We start from the raw sequence: 27202 nt of genomic DNA on the forward strand, positions 1-27202 counted from the left end.
TCACTGCTAATAGGCCGTTCAAAGAACCCCTGAGTGACAAAGGATGTCATGATAAGCTATAGCATTTCCTGTTTCTGCTGGTGCCAGCTGGCCTTCTGTCTCTTCCTGGGGCAAGGTAAGTGAAACGGTCCACCACGCATTTCCTGACAGCAGCCTCCAGACACTGTGGCTTCTAATGGGGTTTGTTCCTCTAGGTTGGGGGTCTCTGTAAGGGGAGATCCATTCTCCTGGCTCCCAAGTAGAGAGCCAGGGGTCATTCTGTCACATTCTCACCCACTACTTCCCTGGCCCCGGCATGTATGGTTCAGAGGTCGGGAGAGAGTGAAGCTGGAGTCCAATTTAGGAGGGGAAGGAATTCTGTTGCTTCCTCGATCCCAGGAAGCTTTTGAGTCAGAGGGGATTTGGGGAGGGGGCTGGGTGGATTCTAAACCTCAGGCTAACCCAGCTCTGAGCTGAAATGACACTAATTGGAACCAGTCCCTGAGAGGGGGTGATAGTAGCTCTAAAGGCAGCAGAATATTAAACAGAGACAAAGCTCATCTGTTTTATAGAAAATGCCACACTCTAATCTCAACAAGCTGCTGTCATGTGCTTTTGACAGGGAATGTCAGCCCAGGCCACGTGCTGGTGGAGGGAATGAATAGCACCCAAACGCTGATTCTTCAGCCTGCGCCTTTCTAGTTTCTCCTCTGGGCTGCATGGGGGTGGTGGGTTTTATTGGGGGGGAGCAGGGTTCCCTGTACAGAGAACAGCTTGCAGATGACATCTAAACAGACCACTCTTTGACAGTGGTGTAGGTCCCTTCTACCTGAGAACTGGGCTGTCCCCCAGGCTGTGCCTCTTGACTGCCCCTCCATTTCAGCACAGCTATCAGCTATGCTAACCTGAATAAGGGAAGCCTTTTAAAATTGAGTGTTTATTTCAGTGCCCGGTTTGTCTGCTTCCAAAGCCAGCCTTGTGGGAAGCCCCCTGGGCCAGCTTTCGTCCAGAGGAACATGCATCCTAAGCTGCTCCATGAGACCACAATCCCCTCTCTTTCAGATCTCTCAGCATCCATCCTACTACAACACCTACAGCAGAGCTGTCAGAGGCACTTATTATATACAGAAATTTGCTCCATCATGCTGTGCACAAGTCGTTGCTGAATGACCATGTAATTATTGCTGTAACATCCCCTCACTACTGTTTTGATGATCTCCCCTCCTTTAGTGTGTCATATTTAGAATTAGATTGCCAGGGACTGTCTCTTCTTTCTAGTGGGAGGAACTTTCGCCTGCTGGAAAACTTCTATCTGACTTTTCCCTATAGTACCGATCAGTGTAGTAGTGTAATGTGTCTTAAAGAAATGGGCCAGATCTGAACACCCCCTTGAGTTTTTGAGAAATGGATTTAAATTCTGTAGGTCAGACCTTCCTAATTCGCACTGAAACATAGCAGAACCCTTCACCACACTACCTTGCTACTTCATAGTGTGTAATATCTGCCATACACACTGTATCCTGAAATGTGCTACATTCATATAAAAGACTTAATTTCTCCCTCTGTTATTGAAGAAGAAGAGAAGTGGGAGAACTGTGGTGCATTTGGATGAAATGGTGAAGGTGAGAAACTTTAAGAGTGGAGAGACAGCCCAGCCTTACTGCATCACTCAACTGCACATCACTATGTTATTCTGGAAACTCAATAATACACACTGAAAATGCATTGGCCTCTCCCCAACCAGACTTTTCCACAAAGATCCAAGAGCAGAGCTCATGTAGTACTTTTAGGTGGATTTCAAAGGCCTTTACAAAAGTGGGAAAGTATTAGAGCCAGTCGGGAATTTTGTCAGTTTTTTTAATGAGAAAAGCATTTTCCACAAAAATGATTTTTTTCCACAGGAAAATTTAGATTTTGCTGAAACTTTTTTCATTTTTCCATGGATAAAATGTAAATGAAATATCTTGTTTTGAATCAAGTTGACCTGAATCATAACAATTACATTTGCTGAAACTAATCAGAATAGATGTCAAAATGAAACATTTTGTGTCTACCTGAGCTGCTATAGTGCCCATGGGGATTGTAGTTTGCATCCTTCATGCCCCTATTCTTCTTAATGGGCTGGGCTCCCTGGCAGGACTACATCTTCCATGACACACTGCCATGTCCTCTCTGGTTTGAACTGCATCAGGAGCATAACTTACCGCAGTGTGTCATGGGAGATGTAGGTCTGCTGGAGAGTCCACCCAGAAAGGAGAGTGAGGGCATGAGCCACTCAAACTGCAGCACCTATGAGGCACTGTGGCAGATCATGAGGATGCCAGTTTGTCAAACTAAGCCAAAATAAACCCTTTCAGTTTTGTTATATGAAAAAGTTTGGTTTTGATTGAAATGTTTCATTGTTTCCAAACTGAATTTTTTGGAACTTCACATTCCATGAAAAATTTTAATATTTTGGCTTTTTGTCCCAATTTGAGATTAAAAAACAAATTTTTGAAATATTGGCATTTCTTGGGCAATGGAAATCCTGATTTTTTTCTTTTTTTAAACCAGTTCTAGAAAATATTCTTGTTCTACAGTCAGGGAGACCAAGGCACAGGGAGGTAACGTGATTTGACTAAAGTCACACACATACCAAGCCCATGGAAGAGTCAGAAATAGAACTCAAGGTCTCCTGACTCCCAGCTGTATGTATGTTCAGTCCATTAGAGCATAGTTTCCCCTTTAATGTTTTTACAAAAGAGAGCACGTTGAAGTAATTTGCATAAAAATACTGACACTAAACACCATTTGGTACAAAACAGAACAGGGCTGGTTTTCCTTTGCTCCCTGAGCCTGTATGGGCCTCCCAGGCATTACTGCAAATCGAGAGTTTCTGCTCTACCATAAAAACAGTCTTAAAATCAATCCCCAAAGGGAGAAGTCCCTCCCTGCAAATGAGTGAAGCTTGGCAGCTCTGTGCATGTTCTCTGAAGCCCCGGGTGGAGAAGAAAAGGCTCGGGTCTGGATTGGAAGGAGGTAAATGGGCTTTTGGGGAGAGGATGAGCATGGGAAGGGGCAGCTTGGGGGGGCGGGGTTGTAATGTGATAGCAGCCCTCTGGCTTGAAGTCTCTCCACCTCTTGGCTGCAGCATTTCCTTTCTGTTTGGGTGGAGCTACCCCTGCTCTCCCAGCAGCACCAGGAAACCACATGTTCCCTGCCCACTTAAAAAAAAATTATTTCCATAACACACTCTCAGTAGTTAGGGATCGTAAAAAGTTCACCCTCTCTTCCCAAATGCACCAATTCTTCTGTGGCTGGCGGGCAAAAGTTGTTTGCAATTTCCTGGGGCCTTGACCTTTGTGTTTTGACCATGGCACAGGAGAGGAGAATTGCAATCGATCAAACCCTGGCTCCTCTCTGACACATAGAGGGAGGGGAAGAAGGAGGGGGAAGGGCCCCTCTTCCCCATCTAAGGCAGTGTGGGCAAAGAAGGATTTTGCTAAACACAGAAGGGCTTTGCAATTGAAGCTTTTTCAAAGGGTCAGCTTTGTCCTCAGTGTAATTACTCCATTGAAGTCAGTGTAGGGTTGCCAATTTTGGTTGGACATATACCTGAAGAGATTAATCTTTAATTCCTGGAGACTCCAGGACAATCCTGGAGGGCTGGCAACCGTAACTCAGTGGAGTTGTTATTGCCGGGGTAAACCTGACCCTTTGTGTCAGTTGTTAGTGTGCGCTTTCTCCTACCCCTAAGGAGAATGTACTGCAGTCATGGCCAGCACACCCAGCATGTGCCAGAGCACCAGCTTTTAGGCACTACTTTATATTGTTTGCATACAGTGGAGACAGCTGCCTGCTTTCCCTCCTCCTCGGGTTGAAAGTAACTTAAGGGACTTACCGATACGCAGAGCCAGGGTCCTGAGCAGGGGGGAAAAGGGGGTGCTCAACTAGAAGGGGCGGGACCTCGGGCGGAAGGGGCGGGACCTTTACAGGGCCTGGGGCTCTGGCCGCTGCCAGAAGCCCTGGGCCCTTTAAATCACCACTGGAGTCCTGGGGCTCCTGGCTGCCGCCGCTACCCCAGGGCTTCGGTTGCGGTAGCAGCGGCCGGGAGCCCCGGGCCCTTTAAATCCCCGGCGGAGCCCCATGGTGGCGGTGGCCAGGCCTGGGGCTCTGGCGGCGATTTAAAGGGCATGGGGCTCCGGCTACTGCCGGGAGCCCCGGGCTTTTTTAAATTGCCGGCCTGTGGAAGCTGCCCCCTGCCGGTTCGGTCGGCTGCGTACTGGCTCTTGCTGATACACCGGACCGGACTGACTTACTTTCACCTCTGCTCCTCCTTCACCCACTCAATCCACGATGAATGGCAAAAAGAACGTTTATTCTCTCAAACCTTCCTTCCTGCACTAGCTGTAGGTGTTAGACGGGGTCACAGTTTCTTCAGCCTCCCTCCCTTGGGCCCAGGTTGGCTCCTGGCTGAGATTTTACAGATCAACAGTTATTTCCTTAGAGCCTTGATGAGCTGGAACAGGGAGGAGTGCAGTCGGACTTCTGGGTTGTCTTGTCTGTACAGCCAGAACAAGCGGTCCCCTAGGCAAGCAGAACGGTCAGTCTCAGTAGTGTGCCTCAGGCTATGAGGCCTGGACTGTTGTCTCACCATGCCTGGGGCAGCACAAACCTTAGAGCTGCAGCTAAGGGCAGCCAGCCAGTGCCAACGGGTTATACCACTGGTGGGGACTCCAAGCTACCATGCCCCAGGGAGAAGAAACAAGAGTGGAGCTGCCTCTCTTCTTCCAGTGAGGGAGACTGGACCATGATTTGCTGAGTCAGCATGGGACACCAAGTTGTTGCTTTTATTGCTTGTGCCGAAGGCCGGCCCTGCTGCCTTCCCGTTGGCAATGGAAACTATCAGAATGTGTCAGCAATGCCCTTAGGTTCCTTCCAGCAAACGCTTTAGGTATACCCTATTTATTGGTGGGGTCCTTGTTGTTTCAGGGTAAACCTAGAGATGCCCCAACCATGCTCCTTCTTTTAAAGCCCCCTTCCCTGAAAAGATCAGTTCTGGATGAAGATCCTGTTTAGGGCAGGGCATAGGCTGAGGGGGGAGTGGATGTCCATAGGAGAACTGGGCTGAACCACACTCTCCTCTCACACTTTCTTGGGGATGCATCCATGCTCTAGACACACTGATGTTTCCAGTGCCCTTTAGCTTCTGTAGGGTTTTAGAATATTTGGCACCATGGGGCTCTGGAGTGACAGGGACTCTTCAAAATCTGTCAGTCTGGCTCCTGTTTTGGCTATTAGACTCAATGAGAGTTAAGCAGGACCTGGTATCAAGTAGTTAAAGTAAAGGGTTGGAGGGCAGGAAGCAAAGAGGCAGAGAGAGTCCTAGGGTCTAATCTGAGGTTGTGAGTCTCAATACTGATGGTTTAAACTCCAGTGTCTGCCACTCAAGATCCTTGTGCCTTCACCACTGCAGCAGGGAAATGAGGTGAAAAAGAAACCAGGAACCTTGCTGGGGAAATATATCCCACCCCAACATCTGCATCTGAAGCAATCTTTCTTAGGGAAATACAACCCACATACACCTTAGCCAGGCTTCCCTTGGAAATGTGCATCACACTCCCACACGCATCCCTCTGATTTGAGCGTCCCTGGGGAGCTGCATCACACACACGCCTGCCTATGTCTGATTAGAGATTCCCTGGGGAAACTGATTCTTTCCCATGAATCTCTTAGCCAAGCAGCCACAGGTTCATAGATTTTAAAACCAGAAGGGAGCATTATGATCACCTAATCTGACCTCCAGCAGAACACAGGCCATAGATTTGCAGTGATTCTTCCATCTAGCTCAACAACTTGTGGTGGAACTAGGGTGTATTTTCTAAGACAACATCTAGTCTTCATCTTTTGTCTCTGGAAGAATGCACTACAAAAAATGTATTTCAGTTTCTTTTTAGTAATGCACCTTTCCTGAAGGGGGGAAATCTCCTAGCACAAGAATGACAATTCAGAGGATATAAGTCACTGGGAGCAGGAAAGCAACTCTCTAAATGAGGATGAAGAGTTGTTTGGCATTGTAGAGGAGAAAGCAGAGGTTGCCCAGAAAGGTCCATGTCAGACAAACTGGTTACGAAGTGAGAGAGCCCTATCATGCACGACTCTCATAAGTGACTAGGGACAGCATGGGGTTTGGGGACCAGATTTGCTGACACATTTTTGTTTATCCTACAGGTAAACCTCAAATATCTCTTAGGAATTCTCTACGGTTTGTTAAAGTTTGTTAACATCCTTCTGAAGCCATTGTTGCATAGAAGGCTGAGTGCTGACTGGATTGATTCCCTGGATCAGCTGACTAGCCCTTGAATATGGATACCAGGCCAAGTTTCTGTAATAAAGTGGGTAAAAGAAAACTACCTGTGGGTGGGAGAGACCTACATCTACAAGCATGTGAGGAGTGTAAGCATCAAGGGCTGAAAGAATTGGTTCCTGTGGAACAAGGGGGAATGACTAGGAGCAATGGGATGAAATTAAGAAAGAAAAAGTGGAGGCTGAATATCGGGAAATGCTTCCTGATGGCGAGAGCTGTTTGACTGAAACAGTCTCCGAGGGGAAATGGTGGAAGCCCCATAGCTAATGACATTTAAAACTAGAGTGGGGAAAGCCCAAGCCAGCAGGGATAGGGACTGACTGGTCTAGCAGGTCTGTGGTTCTGTTAACTGAATGATTATAGCCTGCCAGTCGGGCGGGGCTCAGCAAAGTGGGAGGAAATCCAGCCTTTGTTAGTCTAAAAACCTGTTTTAACTTTAGGTTAAAAACCTAACAGGCATTTTTGTGTGAGATGTGCTCCTCCTCCACCTATCTGTCCCCACCCAGAGGGAAAGCTCTGGCTGGAAGGGACCAGGAGTGACTTCTTTCTCAGGCTAAGGGAGGAAAAGCCAACCAAACAGAAAAAGCATTTTTACACTGCTTAAAAACAATGGGAATTTGTGAACTGTCCCTTAAGCCAGGAATGGGGTTTGCTTGCTAGTGGAATCCAGCTGTGAGTCAGATATTTGGGTTTGGAAGAGGAGCAAGGACAAGGAGAAGGGAGAAAACTGATGGGTCAGAAATAGAGGTAAGTCTCACCTCTTTCTCTTCTGACCCTATAGCAGTTCCAACTGTGCATCAGGCCAACACATATGCTCCTGATCATTCATAAATACATGTTTTCTGGGTAAGTCACAGCCCGAGGGTATCGAGATGACTAGCCTGAAAGGCACTCTGTGCAGTTCTAACCCAGCCTTGGGTCTTCTTAAACTCCTGGTGCCACTTGGATTCCTAGAGCTTCAGAAATGCTTGATGGTGCTGGAATCTGGAAGTTGGGTTTCTCTTAAATGTGGGTCCAAGCTGCAGAGTTCAGACCTGGATCTGAACTTCCCCAGAGTTCAGAGGTGTTGATTCAGGCCTGTCTCTGATTTCTTTAGTAATATATGGAGAGTAGATTGCTTCACAGAAGGAGGCTAGCACATTCTACATTGTGCTCCTTCTGTCGGTTTTTTTTTTTTTTTTTTTGGTCCCTGTCAGAATCAGCTGCCCCAAACAGATCAGGGTGCAGTCTAGAAAATAACCTACCAAAGTGTGCCTCACAGCATGGGCTGTTACCACTTTGGGAGGAGGGTGATAATGGGAGTTAGAGGAGTAGGAACTGGACTGCAGTGTTGCCATGCTCACTATTTTTATCATGCATCTTGTGATTTTTGTTTTTTTTTCCTCATGCCCTGGCTGTTGGAGTCAGGGTATTGCCTGACAATCTGTCAGCTTTCATTTTAAAAATCAGGTAAGTGTCTAGCCCTCGTGGCTGTGAAGAAGAGCTCGAAACACTAGACACTCTGCCACCAAAAGACAATTAAAAAGAACCCCAAACTTTTTTTTAAAATCTCATGATTTTGAAGCAAATCTTGATTATTATTATTATTATTATTTGAACCCTTGGGGGTTGGCAAATCTGGGTCTGGGTGTCAGCAGAGACTGCCCAAGGCGAGTCTTGACATCTAGTCACCTACAGCATCATCCCACATGCTGTGTAACCTGCTTTGGGACAGAGAAGAATGTACAATGGCCACAGGCTCTAGCTTTCTGTTAGCGGATTCTTCTACTCCATGCCCACGCTCCAGATCCATTGACATTTGAACTCCCTCGCTGCCAAAATATCAGACTTTGTCCCCACCCAGTCAACATACAGTGTTTGTGTGTGTCATGCCATTCCAATGAGTCACAGCTCCCTGGCACTGTCCTGCCCCAGCACCCCCCCCCCCCCCTTCCTTCAGGTCATTGCATAATGTGACCGGGGGAAGGGGGGCGGTAGGGGAAGTATTGGACCTAGAGTGCATCTTCTCCCTGGGCCCTGTGTTGGCAGCAATCAGCTTTGTGCCACATTGCCTGCTATTCACCTATTCCCTGCTAATTCAGGGCCCCATCCAGTAGCAGGGCCCACTTTCCAAAGGATCCTCCCTTTCCAGTCCTCTCTCTTGTATTCCCCCTACACTCCCCGGAAATCCCAGCACCACGTTGACCCACTCTCTAGCTGGCAGTGATTGGTGTCTGCTCCCCTGGGAGCCATGCAGTGCTGCTGTAGCATTGATCAGAATAAAGCTTTTGCACAAGAGATCTGCGTTTAGAACAACACTCGCTTCAGTTCCTGCCTCCCTCACAAACCAGCTGGGATCCCAGGTCAAGAGTGCCATGCATTGACAGAACTGGGACTGGAGGCGGCTGGGACTGGCCCAGCAGGGGGTGCTGCAGGGCAGGGCTGAGGTGCACAGGGGAGTTTGGGGGAAGGAAGAAGCTGGGGGAAGGCCTGCATGCCCTCTGCCTGACTCCAGCTACTGCTATTTTTTAATGACAAGCACGAAAACTGCCTATACTCGTTGAAAAAGAGAGCACACGCGCAAACAACTGGAAATGGCCATGATCTCAGCCCTGGATTCAAGCCACCTTCTCCACCCGCTCGCATATCTGGGCCTTCCCGCTGGCCCCCGGCGCCTTGTGCTCTGAGGGCAGATATGCAGAGAATAGCCAGGTGTTGGTGTCCCTAGAGATCAGGCTACAGAGAGCAAAGGTTCTGCTCACTTCATCTCCTCTTCCAACTTCACTCACAATTCCAGGCTGCTGCTGCCTTTGTCTGCCTTCCACCCCCTTGTTTCTTCCATAGCACTCTGCAGACAAGGCCACGCTAGTCCCAGGAGGAGACATCCTTTACTGTGAATCTTGGAGCCGGCTGTGGCTTGGGGAGGGGACGGAGGGGGGAACACCTCATGGTCTTTCAGACGTGACTTCGTACCTCAGGGATTCTTTTGCTCCTTGCTTCTTACAAGAGACAGAAGGCCTACGACAGGGGAGCTTGTGTACCATCTGTTCAGTGGTCCCTCAGCAATCCTGTTGCTAGGATAAGACCAGCTTAAAGAGCTACGGCGAGCTATCCTGGCAACTAGAGATGCTCTCAGGCCCCACAGAGAGCTGTCAGAGCAACTGGAATAATAGGGCTAGCTGTTCTGTATGGCTCGTCCATCTTGGGGGTTGTACGTGACTCTTCAGTCCCTTGGCACTCAGCATGAGATTAGACCTTGAAGATATCTCAGGTGCAGAACTAAATCTCACCTATCCAGGGACTAGGGCAGGTGTAATTTGGGCAGGAGGGAGGGTGGGGATTTCCACAACTGGAGAAAAGTGGGGAACGTTTTTGTGGTGAATTGATTTAGAAAAAGAAAATGGTGGCTGTTCGAAGCTGCCCAGCACCTTGGGATGTTAGGCATAGGCCGAGATCTTCAAAGGGATTCAGGCACCTAAATCCCATTTAAATCAATGAGTGCTAGATGCCTAAATCACTTTGAGGATCTCGGCCTCACTCTAAGGGGAGGTGGGTTAATGGGTAGAGTGCAGGTGAGGCACTTGTATGGTGCGTGATAAATTGTGAACCCACTGATGTATGCCATGGGCTTGTAATAGATCACATGTGTTAAATACCAGAGACAAGTGTATCATATGCCTGTAGATATTAAAGCACATGGCAATTGGTGCTGTAAGATCTGATGTTCTATCCCCCAGCTGAACAAGGCAACCTCTTTCAAAGGGAAGAGCGTCTCTGTGGTGAAAGAATCCCCCTGTGTCTGCAGCAGTCAAGGAAGAAGGTCCTCGAGGAACTATGGGGAGCAAGAAGAAGATAAGGTCAGTGCCATTCCCACAGTTTCTTACCCTTCGGGGCATAATTCTGGCCTCTGGCTAAACTGCTACTGGTTGTCAGTTGCAGCAGTTGGGAGTCAGGTGGGCCTGGTCTTCCCATCCAATTGGTAGATGGAGTATGAGATTTCCCAGGTCCTGATTTCTTTGCATTTACACAGAGCTTGGTTTTAATTCACCTGTAAGGACCTAAGAGCATTAGCAGTAGACATGCTAATCCTACTGCTTGTTGCCTGATTTTATGGGAGATTAATAATATTGTTAGATAATATCAGTTATAGGCTCTCCAATTAATCTGGTCAGAAGATGATACGGTTCTTGTCCCAGAATCAGGCTACATAGAATTTCCAGGGACCTTTGGGATGTATGACAAGGAAACTCTCACTGAGAACAAAATGCAGCCTTAAAGCCTTTTACTGAGATAAATGGAATAGTAATCAAATAATAAATAATCAACTGATTACAAAAGCAATAATGTTCTAGCAGTTTGTGTGGTATTGTATACTATGAAAGTTTCTCAATTAATATACTCAAACCCTTCCTTGGTAACCTGGTGATAAGAGACAAAGGATTAGCCTTGCCTCTGACATGCCAAGAGAGTTCGTTGGTCCAGGTTCCTCAAGTCTTGAGGGAGAGATGAAGAACTTAGAAGAAGCTAGAGCTAAACGCTATAGAAAGACCATAGAAGCTAACGTAGAGTTTACTTAAAACAAGTAAGAACTAACAATGATGAACTAACAAAACAAGCTGAACCTTCCCAACATGGTGGGTTGCTCCTGTTATAGGGCCTGATTCCTATGTGCCCTCCTTCCATGTCCAATCTTAACTTCCTCACCCACAAAAATGTTAGGGTCCGCACTTATTCTATAGGCTGGCATGTTCATGTGTATTAATGACATATTCGTAACCATTAGAGACCATTAGCTCATCCTCACGTCCGTTGTTTCTGTTCTAACCGATTATTTCCATGTTCTTCGTGGTGTATTTGTTAAGTCTGACAAAGGCCATGAACTTAGGTGGCCTTACCTACCAACTTGCTTTAACTTGCCCACTTATCTATGCGAAAGATCACAAACATATATACTAACTTGTCTTAGGTTAAGCTACAGAGCCTGCAGCCATTGTAGGTACCTTACGTTACAGCTAAAATACTCTAATACAAATTGATAAACCTATTATAATAACAAACCTATAATGTAACATGGTCAAACTCATAAGAAAAGATATATATGCACGCAAGCAGGCTAGCTCTATAGGCTATTGTCCCAGCATCTCCACCACCTCTGGGACTTCATAAGCAGCCCAGTTCTCTTTCGCGGCTTTGCTTGGGCTAGTTGTGTGAGGTTGCCGGGCCATGTTACTTCAGTGAGTATGTTGCAAGGAGGTGGGACCGTAAACCCCTGGTAAATCCAAGGCACCTCGGTGCTCATTGAGCTCTGCAGTGTGTGCTGAGGTGGTTGGCTGACCACCTTCCCCTTTCTTCCTGGGAAGGAGATGTTAGCCAATCAAACTGCAGAATCAGTCCACTCACTAGCAATCTTTCCCAGCCCATCCAGGGAGCTCCTCATTAGACTGAAGAAGAGCCTGGCCCGAGGTTTGGTGGATCCCTGTGTGAAATCAGTTGAATAGGGGCTCAGGTCAGCTCCTACTGCCTGGGCTGTGCACGTGCAAAGGGTTTGGTAGCTGATTTGGGTGGAGGAGGGCTTGTCACAAAAGGGTGGGGTTGCAGCTGCGGGGCCTAACTGTGCTAACTACATGGGAAATCAGGAAGCAGCCGACACACTCTTGGTTCCCATGCTCTGGGGATGGGGTCAAGAAGAGCAGCAGTCCTTAAAAGGGGCATGGCCTTGTGCAGCGTCCCTGTTGGTAGCTGCGCAGGGCTGACCTTCAGGTATCATTCATTCTTTCTGTTTGTGGTTGAGATGTTCAAAGCTGCCAAGGAGGTTTAGCCACACAACTCCCATTGAAAGAACCTGAAGAAATCCCTTGGGCAGCTGTCAGTCTCCACTATTTACTCTCCGCTGTGTCTGTCTAAGGTATTTACATGGGTCTGTTACCACCTCACAACACAATCTTTAACGTATTTGTCCTCCCCACACCCCAGTAAGGTAGGGAAATGCTATTAGTCCCATTTTACAGATGGGGAACTGAGGCATGAAGAGACAAAGGCCCAGGTTTTTAAAGGGATTTAGGTGTTGCTGTGCTCAGCATCACAGCACCTAACTGATTTAGGAGCCTAAATCTCCTTTTCAAAAGGAATTTAGGCCCTTAGGAGGGGATTCAGGAGGGATCGGGGGCAGGGCAAGCAGCTGTCATTCTACTGTTGAGAGTGCGGTGTTGACCTCTCCCTTCTCATTTCAGTGTTCCAGCAAAGTTAATCAATGGAGGTGTAGCCGGGCTAGTGGGAGTGAGCTGCGTCTTCCCAATTGATTTGGCGAAAACCCGTCTTCAAAACCAGCAGGGACAAGGAGTCTATACTGGAATGTATGTGTTCTTAGAACCCCCCAGGTGGGGGCACTAGTAAGTGAACATAAAACTGTCCCTAATCCTCCCTGCCCCCCCCCAACAATGGTGGGGGTGGCTGGAGCTGAAGACCTCTTCCTCAACTGTCCCTGTCGTTCATTCCTCCTCCACTGAGACACAAGAGGCTTCTGCTCCCAGCTGACTCCCCGTCGTTTTCTTTTGTCAGGGGATCCACCAGCTAGCTCAGTCATAGGGCATTACCACCGGCAACAATACATCTTTGATAAGATTTCCTGGGCCCCAAAGTGGGTTCTACTCTGCATTTGGCTGGAGGCACAAGGATGGGCAGGAGAGGAACGAGGCATCTCTAGGATCCGGGGTGGTGAGATAAGAAAATCATGTAACCCAAATCCCTCCACAAAATAAAATAAAATGAAATATAAAAATTCCTTATTAATAGACAAAGGACAGAGAGGAACTCGGTGGGGGGCTTGCAGAATAGAGTTGTGCATGTATGACTGAGCATACGTGGCTGTCCTGTGGATGTTTGTATCCTGGGAATGTTTGCCTCTCCCTATCCTCTCCTCTCTCAGACATGTTGCATGCTGGGAAGTATTTCTCTTGAGTTTGTTCACTCATGTTCCAAGAGCCTCATCCTGATGAAACGGGCAGGGTAAGTCTGCACTGCTCTGTACAAACTGCCAGCTCTCAGCCTCCAGCAGCCCTCAGGGCCCTGCTGCCCTTCCCTGGGAAATGCTGCTTTCCTTCTCCTGTTGATAAGGGCAGAGCTGAGATGTCTTAAGCCAGTGGTTTTCAAACTTTTTTTCTCATGACCCAGTTGAAGAAAATTGTTGATGCCCGCGACCCAACGGAGCTGGGGATGAGGGGTTTGGGGTGTGGGAGGGGCTCAGGGCTGGGGCAGGGGTTGGGGTGCGGGAGAGGGTCAGGGCTCTGGGCTGGGGGTGCAGGCTCTGGGATGGGGCCAGGGATGAGGGGTTTGGGGTGCAGGGAGGGGGCTCAGGACTGGGGTAGGGGGTTGGGATGCAGGAGGGGGTCAGGGCTCTGGGCTGGGGGTGCAGGCTCTGGGGTGGGACTGGGGATGAGGGATTTGGGGTGCAGGAAGAAGCTCCGGGTTTGGGGGGGGCTCAGGGCTGGGGCAGGGGATTGGGGCATGGGCTTACCTCTGGTGACTCCTGGTCAGCAGCGCAGCGGGGGTGCTAAGGCAGGCTTTCCTGTCTGTCCTGGCACTGCGTACCGCGCTGGTCCCCGGAAGCAGCCAGCAGCAGGCGTGCCTCCTAGGCGGAGGCACGCAAGTGGCTCCACACAGCTCTCGCCTGCAGGCACCACCCTGCCCCCAGCTCTGAATGCAGAGCCGGTGTTCTGGGCAGGGGCAGCACACAGAGCCCTGTGGCCCTCCTGCCTAGGAGCCGGACCTGCTGCTGTCTGCTTCCGTGGCGCAACACGGTGTCAGAACAGGTAGGGACTAGCCTGCCTTAGCCGGGCAGCACTGGCTGCGGGACTTTTAACGGCCCAGTTGGTGGTGCTGACCAGAGTCGCCACGACCCAGTGTTTTCCATTCCGTGACCCAGTACTGTCTTAAGCTACCAGTGCTTCTGGGACTACAAACAAAGGAAAAGAAGGAGGCCCTACAGGCTCTGGACGCTAGACCGTGTTGGAGGGCAACAGAATTGATTAGTTAGTGAATGCTTGTAATGCACTATGAAGATGTGAAGGGCTATCCAACTTTATTACCACCCTCCCCTGGAAATTTTAAGTCCCTGCCCACTCTGCAGATCAGGGTGAATTCCATTAAATAACATTGCTTCCCTACTTAAACCCACCCCCGAAAGCAAAAACCTCCTTTTCCTGACAGGCAAGAGAAGTTCTAAAGGGTCAGAACTGTAGCTACAACTGTTTTTAAATACAGTTGTTGTTAATAGAGGTTCTAGCACAATTTCTCTGACCAATGGGCAGAAGAAGGTTTTTTGTCCTTGAGAACCCTGCTAACCAAACTGTGCTATAGAGCAGTGTCACGGCCCCTGCGGGGGAGGGGGGGAGAGGGGTCACAAAAGGCAAATAAGAGGGTCACAAGGTGTTGAAAATGTTATTACAATCTAAAGAAAAGAAGATCTTGTTCCCTCACTCTCTGCACACTCTTACACTTCAAGGTCAGATATTCTCAGTCAGTCCCCCGAAACACACACACACATGAATTATCCTAGCTTCTTATTACTTTTTACTCTTTTACAGTCAATGTAAGAGGGGCTGTGGAAAGTTTTGACTTCAAATAAGGGATCTCCAACATGAAAAGGTTGAGAAACACGGAGTATTTCTAGAGTATCCTCCAGCACACAGTCTCTATAGCATGATTTTTTTATAACATTTTACTATTGGTCAAAGTATCCCTGTCCTGTCAGAGCCATGCTAGCCATTTCTGTGTTAAATATGGTAGTAGCTAGGATAGTTCTTTTCCCAGAATGGGACTTCTGTCTCGTTTCTATCTATTCCCTCTACAGAAGGAGCTGCCAAAGGGTGGTGGGCACGTGTGTTTGCATGCACGTACTACTGCCCTGCCTGGGCGACTCTCCAACCTGCTCCAAGCGTGTGATCATGTTGCCCCCTAATGGCCTCTACCTTCAGAAACTGTGAACTCTAGCTCTAGTGCAGCTAAAAGGGCTGTTAATAGCAAACTAATGGCACAATCCTGGGGCAGCAGCAACTCACCCCATTTCTCTTTCTCTGGTTCCAGGCGGGATTGCTTGGTGAAGACTCTGCGTTCAGAGGGATTCTTCGGCATGTACCGAGGTAGTCTCTGTGGGAATGTCGGGGGCCCCTTTGCAGTGGATTGGCCCATTGTGTCAGTTACAGCCTCTCAGCAGAAGCGCATACTGCCACCTGTACGCCTCTTCTCAGGAATAGAGGCATTATTTCAGACCCAGCTGTCCCTGAGGCACACAGTCATTGCTCTCACTGAGCACAGCTGACAATTACTGACAAGAGAAATACTGGCTCAAAAAAAGGAATCTTTCAGAGAAGAGCAGTGGAAATGATCAGAGGCAGGGCGATATGAGAGAGAGAAATTAAATGATGACCAGAAAAGACCAGTTGGATGCTCTAATTTACCTTATTAGTAGGCTTGACAGAATTTGATTTTTATTTATTATCATTTTGACAGATAATATTGATGTTCAGTTGTAAACATTTTTAGACTTTTATTCATTGTATTTATTTTTATTTAAATTGTGAAACATTAGGGGGAGGTCATACAATAATTATTTAATAACAGTAGCTGTTGAGATTCAAGCAGTTAGTTTTATAATCATTACAACACAAATAGTCATCATCGCATGTCAAAATATATAAGTAAATATCCTTAAATCAAACTCTTAAGTTCTCAAGCAGCATTTTTCTTACTTTGCCTACCTGTACATTTCAATTATCGATGGAAATATTTTTTTGTCTGTTTGTGTGTACAGTGAAATTGAAGTTTACTGACATTTACCAATAAAAATCTAATCCTTTCAAGCCTACTTAGTAGAAACAAGAGGGTGCTTTCTGGAACTGAAAGACAAACCATTTAAAATGGATGAAAGCAAATACCCAATACCCTTCTACCTGATATGTAATTAGCCTGTGGAACTTCCTGCTGCACAATATTATTGAGACCACTATCTTAGCAAATTTATTTAAAAGGAAGACATTTATATGAATAAGAACAGCATCTACAGTTACACTAGTTAGGTTAAAAAGTTACAAAGATGTAAGGCCTCATGCTTCAGAGCATAAAGTGATCGTCAAGCAGGGTCAGAAAGGAATTTCTTCCCTTGGTGAAGCACTTCAGAATCAGGCATTTTAGAGGGTTGGCATCTTCCTATGGCATAGCCTACTACTGTCAGCAGAATGTTGGAGTGAACGGAGCATTGACCTGTTGTGATGTGCCTGTTCCTAAACTCCAGTGAAAACAAGGGCAATGGGAAGCCTTATCACTGTGTTAGCATTCCTCCATCCTAATATAATCATATAGATTATTTTGTAAGATAGAGATTCTCTCCTGTCCCAGCAGGCCCCAAGGTCCCTGTGCACTTGTAGTGGGAGTCACCAAGGGCTCTGCACACTTGTCCCAGGAGTCCCCTCCCAATGCTAAGCATTTAATTCTGAGGACTACCAGGTAGGGCTGAGTGGAGCTACTGCTGCTCCATAGGTCACAGTTTGAGTACACTGCTGTCCATCAAAGCACTGGTTCTCATATACCATTCACAATCCCTCCGCCTCGGGCTATCCTGCCCCTGTTCCTGGTTCTGCCTCCATTGCTGTCTCTTTGAAAGGCCCCTCTTCCCCTGCCCTTGGAAGCTCTGACCAGCTGAGACCTCAGACACTCGCTGCATGGAATCATTTGCACATGAGATGTCTCTCTTCCCCATTCTTACTTTGGGTAATCAATGTGGGAGGGATTTTTAATACATCATGGAATGTGACTGAATTAACCCTTTATCGCCCCTTCTGTCCTTGACCAGGGGCCGCAGTGAACCTGACACTGGTCACGCCAGAGAAGGCAATCAAGCTGGCAGCCAATGACTTTTTTCGACAGCTGCTGTCACAGGACAGGTATGGAGGAAATGTCACTGTCTAGTTTTGGCCTTGCAAAAATTTCTACGTGTATGTATGTGTGTGTATGGGTGGTGGGGGGGGCAGTATTTGTATGAAGCTATAGACAGACATTTAGTTTTGGGTGTGCATATGTGTATTTGTGTAATTGTGGGTGTGTTTCTATGGGGGTCTGCATAGTTATACAGGTGTGTAGCTTTGTGTGCGGCTGAATACCTGTGGTTCTGTGTGTACAGTATGTGGGTGACTAGTATGTGTGCGTGTCCAGGATCATTATAGGTATTTTTTGTCATCCTCTGAAGTATCTGATACACAGCATTATCAGAGACTAGGTGGACCATTGATCAGTTCCTATGGATGTGTGTGGGAGTATATATCAAGCATGTGTGGGTGGGTCTTTGTATGTCTCTACAGTAGAGAGGATCATAGAAATTAGAGATGGAAAAAACTGTTAAATGATAAAAGTCCAGACTCCTGTCAAGGAAGGATATAATACCTGTATTCATAAGGGATAAAAGCAAACAGCTGATACCTTTTTATCGAATATTAAAATTAACTTGTGGAACTCACTGCTGCAGGATGTTATTGAGACAACTATATTAGTAATTTTTTTAAAGGATGAGACATGTATATGAATAAGAAAAGGATCTATAGTGTCTAAGAATACATTAGCTAGGATGAAAAATTATAAAATTATATTCTTTAAGACATTGAGCCAGTCATCAGCTGGGGTCAGGAAAGAATTTCCTCCCTTGGCACAGCAGTGCAAAATCAGGGGTGTTTTAGGGGTTTTGTGCCTTCGTACAGCAAAGGTCACTATTGTAGGCAGGCTGTTGGAATAAAGACAGCATTTATGCATGGGTGCGTATGTACCTGCATACTGTGTGGGGAGCATGTGGATAAGCAAGGAGGTGTGTGCCTGTTTCTATGTGGATATGTGGCACAGCATGTCTAGTCTGTTTCCTTATAGCTCAGGATACAAGTCTAAGGACTCAATGCGGAGCTGTCGTGCTGGGGTGGCCTGGCAGCATCAAGATGCAGCATGAGAAGGCTGTGTACCCCCACCCCCCCAGATAGCTGTGTAAATCTGTGTGTCTGCCTGTCTGTCTCTCTGCTGTGCATTCCCTTTACTTCTGTGTTGTTCCCTGCAGGAAGGAGTTGACGCTGGTGAGGGAGATGCTAGCTGGCTGTGGAGCTGGGGCCTGCCAAGTGGTGGTCACCTCCCCCATGGAGATGCTGAAAATTCAGCTTCAAGATGCTGGACGACTGGGTTAGGCCCTCTTTTGCATGGCGGGGGTGGGAGTGGACATCCAGATTGTTGCTTTAGGTTCTGCAGTAAATCCCTTTGTCACAAACTGCTTGAGATCCCGCAGGTATCATAGTGAGATTTGCATTCTAAAGGGAGAGCCCTTGATGCTCAAGAACAGGCTTGTGCAGTCCCCACCACCTCAATATTTGCTGAAGGGGAGCGCACAGGGACCCCTGTCCAGCCTCTCCCAGTAAGCAGTACCACAGGCAATGACATGGGGACACTGGCTGTGAGAAGAGATCACGACTCCTGCAATCCCAGCCTCAGCCAGCAGTGATTATAATTTAAGTGTAAAGCGTAATTTGGATTTAAAAACAAAAGAAATATCTGGGGAGGAAGGTAGAAATGCAAGACTCTTTTACCTGTTCAGCTGTCTGTGTGAATGTTCAGGATCTAATTTCTGGACTGGTACAATAGACTAGTAATTGCCTCATGCTCCCATATTGGGATCTGAGTTCAAACTCCACCTTCAGTGTTTTACTGTCAAGCTGGTTGTTGGTGAGTACATAGAGGTTACGCTCTCCATTCCTTGGGGTGGGTTGTGGGGGGTGGGGAAGAAGTGGTTGGTTCTGATGCTCTCAGGACTGCTAGAGTGATTTGGACTGGGAAGCCCTAGTTGGTGACACAGAGAGTGACAGGATGGTGGTTAGAGCTGGGTGACATTTTTTCAGCATTTTTCAGGATATTGAAACTATTTGCGAATTCGGGTTGAATTTGGCAAATAGTTTTGGCTGGAAAAAAAAAGTTTATTTTTGTAGAAATATTTTGTTTCGACATTTTTGAAACACTTTCCACATTTCATTGCAAAATGGTATTTTTGAAACAAAATGTTTTGAATCGACCCGAATGAATTTTTCTTTTTCTTTTTCATGTTGACAAGAAAAAACGAGAACAATGACTTTTCTTTTGAAACTAACCAAATTTGTTTTGGATTTTTTCAGGTCAGCCATTAACCTGCAAAATCAATTATTCTCTCAGCACTAGTTGTTCTCACCTTCTGGGCAGGAGTGATCTTTTGTTGGGGAAAGGATCTAGGGGCAGGTCACCGGGAAGCCAGGCAGTGACTAGGGGGGAGGGGCGGTTGCTTAGCAAAGAATGAGGGATCCTCTCTCCCTCCAAATACTCAATTCCTCTTTCTTGTTTGTTTTCAGCTATTCATCAGCAAAAGGTTTTGGGAACAGATGGACCACCGGCTCCCTTCTCCCAGCCCCCTCAGGACAGGCCTTACACCACTGGCACAGCCTCAGCATTCAAGCGCCCCTCGGCCACTGTGATCGCCAGAGATCTTCTGAAAACCCAAGGGCTAGTGGGACTGTACAAGGGACTGGGAGTCACCCTGCTCAGGTGAGAAGGGGGGGAGACACAGGGAGTGATGAGTCAGTATGGGAAACCAGTCCCACCCTACTCCAAGGAGGAAGGGTGGGGAACCTCCTGCAAACCAGGGGCTTGTAATCAGTCCCTCCCTCCTTACTGCATGGTTTTACCATCTGTTCCTGAAGGACTTGCCCCAGCCACCTGGCAAACAGGAGGGGAAAGCTGTATCAGCAGTGTGGTCTAGTGGATAAGGCATTGTATGGGGACTCAGAAGACCTGTTTCTATTCCTGACTCTGCCACTGGCCTGCTGAGTGATCTTGGGCAAGTCACATCAACACACTTTTCCTGTCTGTAAAAGGAGGAGGATGACACTGATCTCACTTGTGAAATGCTTTGAGATCTACTGATGAAAAGTGCAACATACGAGCTGGGCGGTATTCATTATTATATCTGTATTAAGGAAATTCTTCTCTGTCAAATCAATCACCGTATCTAGTTGTCTTTTTCCTTTCCCCCTTCTATTACTGCAAATTACGGGTTGACAGTCTCCACAGAACAAGTCCATTTTACCCCCCTAGCTGCCATTAAAGCAGTGACCCAAGAAGTGCTAACCAGAACTGGGATGATGGGGCGACATGCAGCTCTAGAGGCAGTTCATGCAACTCCCACTGGCTTCAGTAGCATCTCAGAGGGTCACAATATAAGACCAGAGCTGGCTGGAAAATGGAACTTCCTGCCTGCAAAAAATTGCAAGTTGTCAAACATTTTTCATCCTGAATCGAGACAAAAAGTCAAAACCTTGAAATTTCTTGTGGGAAGAAAATTCCAAAATATTTCACTTCGGAAGCATCAAAACGTTCCTGCAGCGAGAACATTTCTGTGTTCCCAAAACAAAATATGCTTCCTGGAATCCCCAGCTTCTCTGGCTGCCTGCCTGGCTCCCCAGAGAGGGGAGGGAAGCCTGGGGAGACAGCTGCTTGCAGGACTTGGGAGCCGGGCAGCCCACATACCCACTAGGTGGGCTACCAGCTGAATGAACCAGGGATCTCTGGGAGGCAAGCAGGCAGGCAGCCCAAGAGCTGGAGAGCCCCAGCATCCCACCAGGCCCTGGGAACCCCGACTCCTTGCTAGTGCACTAGGTTGGCGCAGGGTAGCTGACAGAAAACCAGGCAGACTGGAGCTGGCTATCCTGCCTGGCTGGTTTCCATTGAAAGTTTGACAGAATCAACACTTTTCACTGCACATTTGGATTCCATGGAATCAGCATTTTCTAAGGGAAGCCTGTTCTGTAGGAAAACGTTCAACCCGCTTTATATACGAGACACCCCTTTTGTTCAGGCCTGTAGGCATTGCAGTCCCTTGGCATTTAGTCCACTGTCTAGGTGACGTGAGGGCCAGTGGAATATTTTTTTAGTTGAACTGATCTAGCCCATGCAAAGTGCACCCAGATAGGATGGGGGCTGGGCCATCAGAAATGACTGGAGCGATATTTCAGTAGTGTTCTTACTGGTCAAACTGAGTGACACGCACAGAGTACACAGGCCTCATCAGGGGGAGCAAGTCACGTAGAAGAGTGAATGTTGTTCCTTTTTACAGTGTGAGGTGGTGGTGTAACCATGGCTGGGAAACGGGGCTTGGGTGGGGGGTGGTGTTAAATAAGGACTTTTCCCCTGAAAATGTCCCTTCAGCAGAGTCCCTTCTGCTATGCATAAAGCAAAACCAAACCAAAGGGACTCCTGGACTGCATGGAACATGTACCTGCAAGGATGACTTTGGTTTTCCCAGTTTGCTCTTTTGGCTGAGATTGGTGGTGGCTATGCTGGTAACTTTCCAGCTCTGGAGGGGACCTTGGGATTCCTGTTGCTACCCTGCTTCCCCGAAACCTTGTTGAGAAGTATGCTTGACCCAAGACAGGGGCCTACATCTATCTCTTCTGCGCTTTTCTGAACTCTCTGACTCAAACGCTAAACCTGACTACAACACATTTTGCTCGCTCGGTCCAAGCTGTAGCTTAGGGCTAAACACCTTTGCTTGGTTGCTTTATAGCATTTTAACGTCTCTGTTCACCAGTTTCCCCCAAATTAATGAAAAGCAGCTATTGCTTGTAGTTTATTTAACTGAGGGGAAATCCTTTGATTTGAACCTTTCTCGGGGGAAATCTCCATTTATTTCAACACTTCAGTTCTAATGGAACACAAATAATTTTCCTTTCATAACCTTCCAGACCAACCTTCCCTTCCCCCTACCTCAGCAGCAGATGCTGAAGCTTTCTTGCCAAATTCTGCTCCTCTCCATGCCAATCGGAATGTACACTCTACTCTGCACTCACCTGTTCCATTCCCTGGACAGATCAATTTTCACATCAGTCAGGAGACTCTTGACCTACAAACTGCAGCTGTGTCTCATCTCAGAGTCACTAGTGCCATATTTCAGTGAGGATGAGAGCTTGGTCCTCATCTCCTCCCTGACAGATAGTGATGTGACCCACTTTGTACAAGAGCCTACAGGGATAGGATAAGAGCGAGCCTGTGCCTTTTGCCTCACCTCATGTCAGAGGCCAGGCTCCCAATGCAGTCTGTGGTATTGGTCTATGTTGGGTGTTTATCTAACTCTTTCCCCTCCCAACAGGGATGTGCCTTTTTCCATTATCTATTTCCCACTGTTTGCCAACATCAACAAACTGGGACAGAGGCACTCTGAGGAGAAGGCACCCTTCTTCCATTCATTCGTGTCTGGCTGCGTGGCGGGATCCGTGGCTGCAGTAGCAGTGACCCCTCTGGATGGTGAGTATCGGGGGGCAGTACAGCCAGTCCTCCAGAGAGGAAGGAGATGGACTTCTTTAAACTCAGGTTGTTCAGCCGCTTTCATACCACAGCACCACAGCCCCACATTTGGCCAATCTCCCCTGGTGGTTCTCAGGTGCATTCCTTTGTGCGAGTCCTTGTGGTGTCTAAGGCTTGGTCTACACTAACCCCCCAAATCGAACTAAGGTACGCAACTTCAGCTACGTGAATAACGTAGCTGAAGTTCGAAGTACCTTAGTTCGAACTTACCTCGGTCCACACGCGGCAGGCAGGCTCCCCCGTCGACTCCGCGGTACTCCTCTCGTCTAGCTGGAGTACCGCAGTCGACGGCGAGCACTTCCTGGTTCGACTTATCGTGTCGAGACAAGACGCGATAAGTCGAACCCGGAACTTCGATTGCCAGCCGCCGAACTAGCGGCTGGGTGTAGACATACCCTTAGTGGTGGTGACACAGGAATTGGTGGTGCTGGTGGCAGACTAAAATTACTACAGCAACTGACTGAAGACAGCGAATAGGTTCAGGCTCCAAAACCCCTGCTCTCTTACAACCCTCACCTCTTTGCTGAGGACACTCGTACAACACATGACTCACAAACACTGCTGGTGGTGAACTCTGAGGACATAGATCCTGCTCTTCAGATAACTGCTGCTGAACTCCCTGAAGGCCTGCTATTTCCCACATATGCAAATGTTGGCAACTTCCTGAGGTTAGGGACCCCACTCACAAGAACGGCAGATGTTGCTCGTGAGGGTCGCATCACTATTCTTTAAACAAAACATCCTTGTCAACATCATCTGATTGTTGTACACATGGTTGCGTTTTCCCCAAGGCTGGCTCCAGTCAGAGAGCTAAGACCCTGGAATCAAACCCTGCTGATTCTCCATTTTCTTGATGAATAACATCCACCTTCTGAGCGCAAGAGAGCTGGTTGAGAGTCCCCTGGAAGAGGTTATATATCCAAACAAAACTAACCCAGTGAGCGCTTTGAGGCCTCTCCTCTTTCCATCACTTCCTGGTTGTTTCCTCTTGCGGTTCTCTCAGATTCACACCCACATGCATCACCAGGGATCATTCATGTAGCATGTGGCTCAGTGATTAACATTAGCATCTCTCCAGCATGAAAAACCAGGATCTAACAAGAGGGGCGGTAACTCAGATATGTGGTGATATTTTCCAGTTCTGTACTGACTCGTTACGACTCTTGTTGTGAACTCTGCCTGGAGAGGATTTTTTAAAAAAATGTTTCTTTTCCATTCCATGCAATTTAGTTTTAAAAACCCGAATTCAAACGCTCAAGAAAGGCCTGGGAGAGGACACCTACAATGGAATCATTGACTGTGCCAGGTAAGCCAGAATATTCCCTCGCTGCATGTCTGGTGTATTACTGTTCTGTGTCACCCTGTCCAATTGCCATTCCATTTAGCCCTTCCTTACTGTGACAGTGGATTACCTGGAACGCCCCCCGCCCCCCACCAACACTCCTGCATAAATCCCTAGAGGGTCTCCTGGTGGGAAGAGTCTAGAATTAGATTGGATTAGAGTTTCCCATGAGCTAGTGCTCCTGCTCGATTCTCTACAGTAGCTCCTACACAGACTGGCTGGTACAAGGGTGAGTTCCCACAACATACCTGGCAGTGCCTCATACTGAAACAGCCTGCAGGGGGACTAATACACCACAATGCGTAAGCCAAGTACTTTAAACAGCTGATCTGATGGGAGATGATCACCTGGTTTATAACTTGTTCAGAGGAAATATACAAGAAAAATGCTTAGACCATTTCCTGTGGGCCCAAGGAGCTTCCCCTCTGAAGGATTGCTGGGTAATCCATTAAAAACCCTGGCTTTGAGTATGTCTGGTTTTTAATTTAAGAGGATTGCAGGTCTTGGTTTGTAAGTAGCAACTGTCTGAAATGCTGCTTGTCTGGCCATCTAATTTTTTTTTTTTTTTTTTAAATATACAGGAAGATCTGGACACATGAGGGCCCTGCTGCCTTCATGAAGGGGGCAGGCTGTCGGGCCCTGGTTATAGCACCCCTCTTTGGCATAGCCCAGGGTGTCTATTTTATTGGCATTGGTGAATATATCTTGGGATATTTCCACTAGAACTTGTTCTGGCTAAATCAGGCCTGGCTGAAGATCGCACACAAGTTTACTCCCCACTTCTGCAGAACTGGATTTGCCAGAAATGGACAGGACCATGTTGTAATCATTTCTCTGATGGACTGCATGACCACCTTCAGCTTTCTCTGCCCATGAGCAGGGGCCAACACTGGCTGTCAGATATATTATGGCTCAAATTTCCTGCTACTTTCATACATCCACTTGACGTTCTGCATGCTACAGCTAGCCCCTGCCCATTTAAACACAGGGAAGAATGATTTATGTATCCTTACTTGTTTTTCCCAGGATCGTATAACACAACAGTTTGTCCTTTGAATGGCTGTGTGTAAGCAGAGATTCATTGTTTTCTTATAGAGTTGATCTCAAGGATGGTTTGAGGTCAGAGGGTCCTGTATGACTAAAGAGGCCTAGATAGGACTCAGCTCCCTAATGACCAGTTTGCCCATATATGATCTGCAATCTCTTGTCCAGTATCCATCTCGTTTTGTTTTTAAATGCATCACTGTTTGCTTTGCTTGAGTGCAATGGCTGTTCCATCTAATAGCCAGAGGGGGTTCAAACTCACTTGTTCCAGCAAGCAGTGTCTGAATGTAAACAGATGAGTCACAGCAGTCAGAACACAAAGGTGTAAGTGTGAAACAGTTTTGTTCCTTCTGTGCAGGGTCAGAATGCAGTGGGGGGAGGGGGAGGTGGGGGGAGAAGGCAGCAAAACTAGAAAGACTTAAGGCTTAGGTGTACAGTAGTTACAATTACACAGAAATAAAGACTAATACAAACCAAATGTCAATTTTATAGCAAAGCATTAGGGGTTCAAAAACACTATGTGCCAGCTGAAGGCATCTAGCAGCTGGGTGTGTCAAATCCATTTCTGGACCAGTTCTTGCAAATCTCAAAACTGCGATAAGCACGCTTACAAAAATTGCTGAAGGTTAGCATTCTGGTGCAGGGCCTGCATGGGGGAAACTGTTCTGTAATGGGAGCATTTCCTTTGGAAATGGAGGTAGAGGGCAAGATAAAAAGAAAAGACATTGTAACCCTGGGTTAAGTATTTTTCAGGATTTTCATTGTTTGATGTGCAATTTGTGTAGAGGAGTGAGGCTCAAATCTTTTTTGTACACCCTTTGTAAAGCAAGAAAATAACTTGTAGTTCTGCCTGTGATATGAGGGATAACACTTTATTTTATAACTGTATCCCTGCAGCCTATTCATGATGGCATAATATGAAAGCCTTATTACCACTGCATGAAAGTATGGAGGGTTGGCTGAGTTTCATTTACAGGACTAAACATAGGGCTAGGAGTCAGGAACTGTGTGTGCTAAGCATAGCTGTGCAGTGACTTACCTTGTGGAACTGGGCAAGTAACCTTGGTATATTTCACTCCACAATCTGTACCCTAGGGATAATACTTAACATCTCAGGCATATTAACAGTTAGCGTTATATAAAGCAGGCCCTGCCAAGTAGATGATGCAGGGAGGATTGCTGTATTACTGTAAATCAAAGCTGCACAATGCTAGCAGCAGGAGAGACTCAGGGTAGTAGGAGCTGCTTTTCTAGCTAGGTTATTTGAGACCAGCCCACCTAAGTGCTGAAGTGTAGCTGCTTAAAGAGTAAAGTTCTTTAAACTCCAACTGTGGAGAGAGGCAGAAGTAAATCTGGCAGAAGAGGCTGATGCTTTTACAGCTAGTAAGCCACCCTTAACACTGTCTCACTCTAATTCTATCCGTCCAATGCCAGAAGGGGAGCTACTGCCTCACATTTAGGAAGGAGGCTGGTCCTAGATTCCCTTAGTCAGACTATTAGCTTAAATGTTAACAGTGCTAATGTACTGACAGAACTTCTCCATCAGTTCAACTTGCAGCCGTGACAATGCTCTGAGACTCAGATTTTTATCTTAAGTGTATCAAAAGCCAATCAAAACCAAATGTTAGTAAATACCACTTGGAACCACTTAAATATACCGCCTGCTCTTCCTGGCCAGAGCAGTTATTCTGTGCACATTACCTCTCTACTTCTGGGAAAGAAAGTTCACACACTCTAGTCTAATGAGCTCATTTGTTTACGCCGTCCAAGCTCTATTTATAGAACGTGGAGGCCTCTGCAAACCAGCGAATCCAGCTGATTGAGTAGCATTATGAGTCAATATTTTAGCTTACTCGCTAAATGTTGTATTATGATCCAGTACTATGTTCATATGTATTTTAATATTTCTACTACCTATTAAACTACTACAAAAAGCTAGTTCTGCAGAACAAAGTATTTGCTGCTTATTGCTAATTTGATAACTGCACTGATTACAGGAGCACTGTATTAAAGGTACTTTTAATTACTTCTGGGAGAATTCTGCACCCCTGTGCAGTGCAGAATTTCCTCTCCCCCCCCCCCCCCCCCGAAATGGGCTGCAGAGATAT

The 27202-nt window shown here is 47.0% G+C and overlaps 1 protein-coding gene across 1 annotated transcript; it reads left to right on the forward strand.

The window, feature by feature from the left end:
* The first annotated feature begins 10138 nt into the window (after positions 1-10138).
* SLC25A18 (solute carrier family 25 member 18) lies at positions 10139-24773 on the forward strand. Its single transcript, XM_065422218.1, has 9 exons — positions 10139-10161; positions 12535-12657; positions 15386-15441; positions 17151-17241; positions 18393-18511; positions 19702-19894; positions 22494-22648; positions 23939-24014; positions 24632-24773. Exons 1-9 carry the CDS (start codon positions 10139-10141, stop codon positions 24771-24773), a joined length of 978 nt encoding a protein of 325 aa, XP_065278290.1.
* Positions 24774-27202: the final 2429 nt, after the last annotated feature.

Source organism: Emys orbicularis, chromosome 1 (assembly GCF_028017835.1).
Source record: "Emys orbicularis isolate rEmyOrb1 chromosome 1, rEmyOrb1.hap1, whole genome shotgun sequence".
In the NCBI taxonomy this organism is placed as follows: Eukaryota; Metazoa; Chordata; order Testudines; family Emydidae; genus Emys; species Emys orbicularis.

What these genes read in the sequence shown, in the direction of transcription:
- SLC25A18 (XM_065422218.1), top strand. Translation starts at nt 10,139, where the DNA reads ATGGGGAGCAAGAAGAAGATAAG. An exon ending in CTGGGAGTCACCCTGCTCAG is followed by an intron (nt 19,895 to 22,493) that starts GTGAGAAGGGGG and finishes CCCTCCCAACAG; the next exon opens with GGATGTGCCTTTTTCCATTA. An exon ending in GGAATCATTGACTGTGCCAG is followed by an intron (nt 24,015 to 24,631) that starts GTAAGCCAGAAT and finishes TTAAATATACAG; the next exon opens with GAAGATCTGGACACATGAGG.